Here is a 10003-nt window from a genome sequence, read left to right as displayed (position 1 = left end):
TGAGGGTGACGGAGCACTGGCACAGGCTGCCCGGGGGGGTTGTGGAGTGTCCTTCTCTGGAGATATTCAAAGCCCGCCTGGACGAAGTCCTGTGTAGCCTGCTTTAGCAGGGGGGTTGGGCTAGATGATCTCCCGAGGTCCCTTCCAACCCTTGCCATTCTGTGATTCTGTGATCCTGTGACAGGGGAAACTCTGTCTGAGGGAGGGCATGGGGGTGAGGGCAGGAGTGTGGCGCAGCCGGTCACCCCACAGGGGCTGTGGACACAGACTCTGTTAGTGATGCCGTCTGACATGGAGTGATGGAGGAGACCAGCATGGGGAGTTTAAATGTCCTGTCTGGTTCATGGCGGGAGAGAGGTGTCTGCAGCAGGTAGTTCAGGACTTCGAAGAGGACAGTGTGGTTGCTCCCTGCGGCGAAGTGGTTCCCTGCCTCTGGTCTGGTGCTGGGGCTCAGCCCCACGGGAGAGGGCTGGCATGTGCGGGAGGACATGCCTCCTCCCTGAAGGGGCAGGGAGAGGGGTTTCTCTTCCTACAGGAGGCAGTCAGCCGTCTGGGCAGCAGGAGGACAGCCCGGCGAGATATCCAGGTCTGAGCGTCCTGTTGTCTGTCCGCCCTGTTTGAAGTCTGCCCCTTGGCAGGCAGGCAGGATGCGCTGCGGCACGCGATGAGTTTGGCAGCAGGCCGGTACAGGGAGGGATCCTATGCGCCGCTGACTCGACATCAAGGTGCTGTGAGGAGCCCAGAATAAATTCAAGGAAGTTTTAAGTGTTTCATGAGCAGTGGGGGTCCCTGAGAACAACCATCGGTCTGGTGGTGAGAGCTCAGTTTTCTCCCTTAGCTTGGGAGCAGGAGCAGGAGGGTGGGAGCTGGCAGGCCAGACATCTCTGGCACCCTTCTGCAAATCATTTTCCCCTCAACCCATCAGCCAGCAAGCTGTATAACAGGGATAATGATGATAATTACGGTGATAAACTGCACAATAGGAGCTATAATTGCTCAAGGTCCTTCACTAGGGCTTTTGGTGTTTTTTCTTGTGTGTGAACTGATAACATCCAACACTTCTGAGGAAAAAAAAGAAGTCACCATACCAACAGACAGAACCTGAATTGCTTTTGGCAGCAGTCGGATCACAGTCGGAGGCTTGATTTCTCTGAAAAACGACTCTGTCAAAATAAAGGGGTGAGGTGGTGAGTTTGCAGAGGTCTGTGGGAGGAGATGGGGTTTCTCTGCCGCATGAGGGTGTGGAGCCCAGGGTTGAGGAGGAAGGTGGGTTAAGGGGGTCGTTTGCCCTGTTTCCTGGCCAGTTTTCCTCCAAACCAAAATCACTCTCTCTGTCTTTGGTCTGATATTTGGTGAAAAGCTGCAATTTCCTATTTTTCCTTTGTTTGACCGACAGAGTTACATTTGGTGCAGAGCAAGAGGGGGCAATGAAGCCTTAGCAGAGTTAAGTTTGCCTCCCCAGGTGAAGCATGAGGCCCAGCAGTGCACCCCGTCATGTAAAGAGGTTGGGTTTCTGGGTTTAAAAAATGTGGAGAAAGTGCAAGTCACCACTCTTACAAGCAGAGATATGCATGTACTGAAGCTTAGACTAGGAAGGTGTTGGTGGGCTGGCAAGACCCAAGGGCAGGCCCGTCCTATTTCCTTTCTTGCCGCTACTGGGTGATTTCTGTTCCTTCTCTTTAAACCCCTTCGTCGGTCAAGGGGAGCCTTTTTTGGGAGCTGACTCAAAAGTACGTGAACTTAGATGCCCGGGCGGCATCTGTTTCTGCTTGCCGGGGAGCTGGGGAGGAGGGGAACCTTCAGCTACACTCTCTTTAGTTTCCCAACTTTCTGACCCCTTCTTGCACTTTGGTAGCTCCAGCTGGCGCCTCTGTAGAGGACGGCAAATCCTGAAGGGACAGCGTCACGTTTGAGGGCAGGAAGGCGCCTCGCCACGAAGGACTCGATGAACAGAGACAGAGATTTACTGGAGCGGCTCCTGGTCTCTCTCCTCCTCGCCGGCCCCTCCTCGGGCCTTTTCAGAGCGGAGCGTTGGTAGCGCAGGAAGCGCCCGACCGCGCCGTGGGCTGCGGCTCCGCTCGGCTCGCAGTGATTTCCTCTCAGGCAGACCGTTATCTGTCGGCTGTCAGGACAGGCTTTCCCTCTTCCTCCCCCTCCCTGTCCCCAATCCCTGTCCCCCAACTCCTCTCCCCGCCTTCCCTCAGCCTCTTGTGTGCGCACACACACACACACACACACGCACGCACTTTACTGCCAAAAACCGTCCTCCGCCCCCCTCCTCAGCTAACTTCCTTTCAGCATTTTTTTGAGCTGGATAATCCTAGGATTTGTAAAAAGGGGGAGAGAGTGAGCGAGCGGGAGTCAGGACAGGAAGCTGGTTTCTCATTCCTCTAACTGTCCAAAGGCAGGAGGAGGGGAAGGGGGGGAGCCAAAGAGGAGCCTTGTGCAGACTCTTCCCCGGTCCCTTTTCATTAGTCCGTTTGAACTTCCAGTCTCCTCCGAAAGCCGAGAGACAGAAGACCTGACTGGGACGGTTTCTGCTGGAAGTGGTGACAGCGTAGCTGACGAAACCCAGAAGGTGGCTGTGGAGGGTCCCGGGACTGTGCTGAGGGAAAGACGTCCCCCCTCCACCATCGCCTGCCCCCAACCTGCCAGCTCCGATGCGGGCACCCGTCCACCACCCACTTCCCTCTGATGAGAACCCTTCCGGGCTCGGGCTATGATCGCTGCTGCTGCCATCTGGGGAGCCTCCTCTCGCCCTGACCTTCCTCTGCCACAGGAGAAGCCCAACATCTGGTGGGGATTAATGTTTACTTCTCCAGCTGGACGCTGTACGGGACCCCCGATGTTACTCCCTGGGAGCGGGACACGGGCGGTGGTCTGAGAAGAGCAAGATTTTTGTCGCCCAGCGTGAGGCCGGGGGGAGGGGGGCAAGGCAGGAGGGGGGCAAACCTCTTTTGGGACTAACCTCATGAAGAACAAGGGAGCCAAGCAGAAACTCAAGAGGAAGGGAGCCGCGAGCGCGTTCGGCTGCGACCTGACGGAGTATCTGGAGAGCTCTGGCCAGGATGGTAAATGCCTCTTTATTCTCACTCTGGTAGCGGAGGAGCAGAGCGCGCGTGCCCCCTTTTTTTACTGGTAGGACTGCAAACCGGACCTTTCCCAAGGCTGAGGGCTAGACAACCTGGAGGTGGCTTATCCCCGGGAAGTGGAGTCACTGCCCAGTTGCTCACAATGAATGAACAATCGGAAGATTGCTTTGGTGACGCGTCTGCATGACCCTTGCATGAGTAGTGCTGCGTGCGGGGAAAGGACTGGGCTAGGGCTTCTCGGGCTGCCTAAGTGGAGACAGAGGCAGCCAGCTGTACGTTGTGATGCCCTCTCCCATCCACCTGGCTGTGGAAAGGGGTAGCAGGCTTTTAGGGAGCTAGGTTCGGAAATCAGAACTGCGTTTCGTCTTGCTTCCTCCTGGACTTGGAAATCCTCCCAAAGTCCATGAGACTCAAGCGTTGCAGGGCTGTAGGGATGAATTTGGAGCACCCCATCTACCTCTCCTGGACTCCGCTGCAGTTCCCAAATTGTCCTTTTACTGCTGGATGCAGACAGGATAGAGACTGGGGGGTGGGGTGGAGTAGGGATGAGTGTGAGGTGTAGGGGGCAGCTGAGCTAATATTTTCTCTACTCTGCCTGTTATCTTTCTCTCCCTCTCCTCCTCCCCCTGACCTCCATGCCCCCAGATATCAGATAAGAATATGGTAGCTCAGACAAGAAGTAACTGCAAGAAGATCAGAGTGTCCTGAGCTTGAAATGGTCAGTCCTGGATAAGAGAAGGAGCAGAACGATTTTCCTTAAAGAGGGCTGGGTAACGAGAGAAGCAGTTGAGAGTTTGGCATAGAGAAAGACCTGCAGTTTAGCAAAAGGAAAAATAAATACATGCCCATTACCATCCCTGATGTGAGCATTATGTTCCAGGTTTAGCATTATGTTCCAGTTTGAATTAACTAACTTCTACCAATGTCAGGCTACTCCGAGCAAAAAAAGCTTGGAGCAGCAATGTCAGCTTTGTACGGGGAGGGCTGTACAATCAGGTCTTTCATTTGCTGATGAGCATGGCTGATGAAGCACAGTGTGGAACTGCACTGGCAGAGGGATGGACTACATAGCAGTAGCCTTTTCCGTTGCACAGGGAAGAGGGCAGTAGATGTATCACTAAGCTAAAATGTTATATATGTGCATTTATTTAGGCATGGGGGAAAACCAGTCATTCAATTTCATTGGGAGTTGTCCGTAACAATTACTGTATCTTTTAACTTACATAGCCCTTAACAGCGATTGAATTGAAATAGCAGAAATAACAGACTTAATGAACTGATAGCACTTTGCCAGCGCAAGGTACAGATAGATAAATTCCATCCGGTGCTAACACGAGCTGCCGCGGTGGAGGAACAATTTACAGCTGTTTACAGGAACACTGAAAAACAACTCAGGGAAGGCAGGCGCAGGCAGTATATTCAGTTGAAGCGGTTGAAGCAGCAAGGGGGGATTTTAAAGGGAGAAAGATAGTTACTGCAGTTGAAATTAGGCCACAACAGCAAAATTTATTACCCGAAATCCCATAGTTTTTTAAAATAGGTTTTTGGGCACAAGAAAGGAGGACATTGTCTCAAGTCTCATTTGTGGGATGGTTCACAGTTCCAACCTACTTATCTCTCCGTGCTTGAAGAGCAGTGGGGGAGAACATGAAGTTCCTTTCCCTTTATGCAGTACTGCTATTTGCTGAATAGCACATCCCATTGCCCAGTGCCGTGGGATCCAGAAATGAAAGACTCAATTGTTACAGGTTTATGGAGAAGGGTGTAAGTTTGCTTGGTACAATTCAATTCCTTGGGACAGGGAGAGAAGTGAGAGAATTAGAGATGCTAAATTTTTTGCTGGTAGGGCTCTCAGGATCAACAGGAAAGTGACCAAGTGTGCCAAAGTGATATCTTGGGAAGAAATGAAGGTTCAGAAGTCACCAGGGCATCACAAACTTGCAACCTGTAATGATGAAACAAAATTAGAAGCGCGTTTAGGGTATGAGAGATGGTTGATTTGGGGATACTTGAAGAATTATTTCCAGTGACAAGCCAGTGCTCCTGCAAGCAGAGGCTTTGGTATAGAGCAATAACTTTCTCTCCTGCTTTAGATAGTACTATGTGTTTAACTGGTGGGATGCAGGCTCTGGTTGTTCCCTGCTTGGAAGCAATGAAGATGTATGACTCTTCGTGGTATCTGGGAGTGATGAGGTGGGGGAGAGCACTTTGGCTGCTGCCCACAAAACATTTTTGTTGTGGATCTTTGTGAAAGCAGGTTTTAAAATGCACCCAGAAGGGTTAACTGGAAAAGAAGAAGAGGCTGGAGCACAGGCAGGACACAAGTCGGATGGGTTGCGCTTTCATGCTCAGGTCTGCTTTATGCCATCCTGCAGTGCTGCTTTGTGTGACCGGTCCTGCACACTCGCACAGGCGAAGAGAAGCAGAGACCTGCTTTGCGGCTGCTGGGGATGGCAAAGGGAGCACAGGGGACAGCCAAGGCTGGTGTAGACAATTCAGTTTGGCTTTTTTCCCTCTGGATTAGTACAGGGCCGTTACAGTTAGGGGGTGCTGCACTACTTGTGTGGTGCTTTCTGGAGGAGATGCACAACTTGAGTCCCTACGTGCTTGCGGTTGCTGAAGAGCAGCTTATGCTTTCTGCAAGGACCTTAGTCCCTGTGTCATTGCCAAATTCCAGTGGAGAGAATGATATTCTGCTTAAGGTAGCAGCATTTCCTCTCCTGTCATTTAACTGTTTAATAACTTGCTATGGTCCGCTTCAGAGATGGCTGCGTTAAAAGATCCTGCTATCTCCCTTACCAGACAGAGGTACCTAAGGCTCTGTTATAAAGAGCTCTCTGGTAATACAATAAAAGGTGCGGTAGGGCTACAAAGTACTTAAGAGCGGTGTAGATGTAAAGACTTCAGCAGGTACAGCGGGGTAGCTGAGGAGACTAAAAATATGATACAAAGCCTTTAGCCCTAAGCTGATTCTTCAGATCTGACCCAGGTCAGTGGTGATGGACAGATGTTGCTGTCTGGTGGCTGGTTCGAAGGTCAGATGTGTTGAATTTACTGTATTTCAAGTCAGTTCCTGTCACTACTGCATTTGACCCTACTTGGCCTTTTCCTGCTGGCAGTCTCTACACAGAGACTGGTCATGCTCCTTATGGGGGCAGACTGCTATCAGTGCTCCCAAGCATTTAAAATCATGACTCAGGCCACAAACATCGGGAGATAAAATAAAAATCATTGCTGGGTTCTTTTTCTGCTTTCTGTTTTCTGAAACTTCTGTGTGCATCTGAGTTACGTTTTCAAGTCTTTCTACTGGCAAGAGGGCTAGAAAGTTGGGGAAAAATTGGCTTTTCTGCCTTCACACTAACATTCTCAAAGAATGACTTTAATAGCAGCGGATTTGAGAAAAAGCTCGCATAAGACAGAACAGAATGGTGGCTGGCAATACCAATGTGTAAAAGCCATCTGACTTCACATAGTCTCTCTTCTGTCACTGCCAGCAGTGAATCCACACGCAGAGGCAAGTGATCTTTGGAGTGTCAGAGCTTCACTGGAAAGCAGTGTCAGGTTTTGGGCGTGGATAGGCACCCGTGCAGGAGGGAGTTAGCACTAATTTCCTCTACTGAAACATTTTCCTGTGTCAAACTTCAATAAAATGTTGTACGGGTGCAATGGAGCTAGCATATTACCCCTGAAGGATTAATGTTAGAGCCATATTTTGGCCTCTTGATAGCCAGCCTGGTTTCCAGAGGAGAAAAGCACATAGTGCCTCTACTGAAGTCAATGGGAGCTGCACGTCAGGCCCCCAGTTCCTGTAATAACAGCAGCGTAATTTTTGAGCGATGGATGGGCCAGCAGAGAAGACAAGACTCGATGTTGTGCACAAGCCTTAGTTGGGGCAGGACAGTCTGAACTGCCTAAGGAAACACTCACAAAGAGTATTGCTTCTGGTTGTATCACAGAAGTGTTTCAAGAGGGGGCTGAAAAAGTCAAAGCTGTTAAAGTGAGAGGGACTAAAATGGAGTTTAATATTCTCAGTACTTCTAACTATGGGAGATGCAGACTGGGATTTCAGGTCCGCAACCAGGGACGACTTCCATTTTTTAAAAATGGAAATAGACACAGCATCTGTGAAAACTGGATAGTGCTGGTAAAAGATAATCCAGTCTTTTGCATAGGAACTGCTACTGATTCAGGCCTACCTGCGCTTCGTTTGCTTAGAGACAGGTAGGACTTGGAGAAAGGCTGAATCATTTCCTTCATTTTTAGTAGGATGGTGTCTAGATGTTGGGATGGGAGGTGCTAGCAGGACTGCAAAAAGACAAATCTCAGATTAGACGCCTTGTTCTCAGGGTGCAGGTCAGCTCTGTCTGTCCTAGCTTCCCGTATTTGCTGGAGAGTTAATTCTGCTGTTGCTGTACCCCTCTGTGGTTTCTTGCACATCTGTTTCCTGCCTGATGTTGTCTGGTTGGGATGCAATGAGATCAGTTTTTCCCCTTAACCCCCTCCCACACTCCCCACAGCTCCCTCAGTGCCTCTCATCCTGAGCCTGTGGCACCCAAAGCACTTTCTCTCTCTTTGTCTAATGCTGCTTATTGGCTTTGTTTCTTATTTGCTGTAGAAACAGAGCAGCTTCATTTGAGGAGCTTTGAAGCCACCAACCCCCTCCAGCTCTCCATTTGAGGCTCTTCTTGCCATGGCAGAGAGGCGGGCCGGCCAGCAGCACTCCCTGAGGCCGGGGAGGGAAAGGGAGCTGCTGTCTGCCAATGCAGCACAGGGAGACGGGTGAGGAAACCCTTACAAGCCCCTAGATTGTAATACAGGGAAGGAGACAGCAATATGGGTAGCCCACAATACAATTTTCTTCTACGCCTCGTGGTTGCGCAATGGCTGCTTCTGCCTTGTCACAACTGCGCTTGAATGAAAGAGTAAGGAAAGTTTTCATTTAGTATTAGCGGTCTCATAAAAACATGGTGGTTCTGCCTTGCACTGGCTCCCCAAGCAGTATCTTAACCACTTTTGAGAGCTGCAGTAGGTCAAGACTTTACTGGGGGATAGGTAAATATTTCTGAGGGAAAACAGTAGCAATAATTCACAGAATCACAGAATGGCAAGGGTTGGAAGGGACCTCAAGAGATCATCAAGTCCAACCCTCCTGCTAAAGCAGGTTCACCTAGCGGTAGTATGCTTTGTACAAAGGAAAGGTGGCTTTGGATACTCTTTGGCTGTTTTGGTACAGCTCCTCAGCATGCTACCTTCTGCCTATTTTGATGCTATGTGTTTCATTGTGAAGCTGCCTTGTCTGTGCTCAGATGGATGAAGAGATCTGTCACTCAGGAAGAAAGTAGTTTCCTTCAAGAACAGGCCTCCTTCGGAGCCAATTGTTAAACCTGCTGCCCAGATGTGAAGCAGCTTTTCTGGGTCGTGTGGCTTTCCTTCCTCACACTTGCATGTGCAGCTGCATCTGTTTGTGGGATAAGAACATGCAAGGATGTGCATGAGGGTGCATGCAAGTCCATAGCACATGGAAGTATGTACCTTACAAAGATGCATTTGTCTTCACTCGGTATATCTTTTTTGAAGCTGCTTCTCCCGTGTTGTTTTGAAGTGAATGTGTGCCCATGCTTTTGGGTAGGTGCGTTTGGTTAGCAACACATGAAGAAGTCCTGGGAAAACTGCTGAAGGATCATTAATAGCAATGTGGAGGAAAAAGATGAGGCCTTTTTTTTTTTTAAAAATCCCCTTGGAAAAATGAAAATGCCACACTCTCATTTAATCTGCTGCAGAAGAATGAAGAGCTGCGTTCATCCCCTTCTCAAAATTAGAAACTGTGGCACTGGGGATTTCGGTCTTAAGAACTGGTCAAGCTGAAAAGAACCTTTTTCTCTTTTTGTGAGCAGATTGCTTTCAATCCAGATCTCTTCCCTGACCTACCTCACTCTGAGGCTATGCAAACACTTGTCTTCCTGCAAGGAAGGAAGCAGCAGGGGCTTGGAGGAGAAGGGGATGGGAACAGCCTGTTGGGCTGGCTTGAAATGCATGAGTCCTCTCTTTTTATCTGACGTGCTGCTGCAGTCTGCTCTGCATTTTCACCCTGCTGATAGATGAAGCAGCCCCATGTCCTGCGCTCTGTGGGGTCTACCCCTGGCTGTGCAGAGCCATGCAGCCTGTGTGGATGCTTAAAGCTGCATCCCCTCATCTTTCCGACGGGAGCAAAAGGGACAGTCGGGCTCTGAACTCTGGGGGCAAAAGAAGGGGGACTGTGTTATTATACAGCGGAGGAGAGCTATGGCAGAGAGGTCCTGAGGGCCGAGTACATGAATTGGCAGGTGGAGGAGCTGGGCTGGGTTTGGGGGGGGAAAACAGCTCCCCGGCCTTTCAGAATTTGCCAAGGCATGTCCAATGGACAGTGGAGTGAGAAACTCCACTGCCAAAATGGATAGCACGGGCGAAATTATTAATAATGTAAAGGTTGCTTTTTCTCCACCCGCTCTCACAAGTGGAGCATCATGTTATGAGTCCCAGATACCAGCCTCTATGGCAACAAAGTGAGAGCAACAAGACACTGGGAACGACAGGAGCAGAAGCCATCTGTCTGCTTCAGTTACTCCGCTGTTCCTCCTTGTTTTGGATGATGCTTGCGTTACTTCCTCAATCTGTTCCTGGTTCCTGGGAGCCGGATTTTTGTGTCTCTGTGGCACAGCGTTACGGCAGTTAAACATTCATGTTGCAAGCTTCAGCTCCTTGTCCTGCATTGACTTTCCATTGCTAGCGCCGTGTGATTAGCAGAGAGCTCTTCTGTGCTGCCTCCCGCTTTACATTTCCCTTACCAAGCCCCGCAGGAGGCACACGTGCCGTTTGCATGCACTAAGCCCCACTTTGATCCTGTCTTCTCCCCACCCCCTGCGAACAGCAGG

General features: G+C 50.1%; 1 protein-coding gene across 1 annotated transcript in view; it reads left to right on the top strand.

Moving 5' to 3' along the window:
* The first annotated feature begins 2500 nt into the window (after positions 1-2500).
* Positions 2501-10003, top strand: part of ARHGAP31 (Rho GTPase activating protein 31) — a 63547-nt gene continuing 56044 nt past the window's right edge. The window contains exon 1 of the mRNA XM_009639079.2: positions 2501-3071. Coding sequence (XP_009637374.1) covers positions 2972-3071 — 100 coding nt within the window. The 5' untranslated portion in view covers positions 2501-2971. The remainder of the gene's footprint in view (positions 3072-10003) is intronic.

Source organism: Egretta garzetta, unplaced genomic scaffold, assembly GCF_000687185.1.
Source record: "Egretta garzetta isolate BGI_Z169 unplaced genomic scaffold, ASM68718v1 scaffold85, whole genome shotgun sequence".
NCBI classification, from domain to species: domain Eukaryota; kingdom Metazoa; phylum Chordata; class Aves; order Pelecaniformes; family Ardeidae; genus Egretta; species Egretta garzetta.
This window is presented reverse-complemented; position numbering and strand designations above follow the sequence as displayed.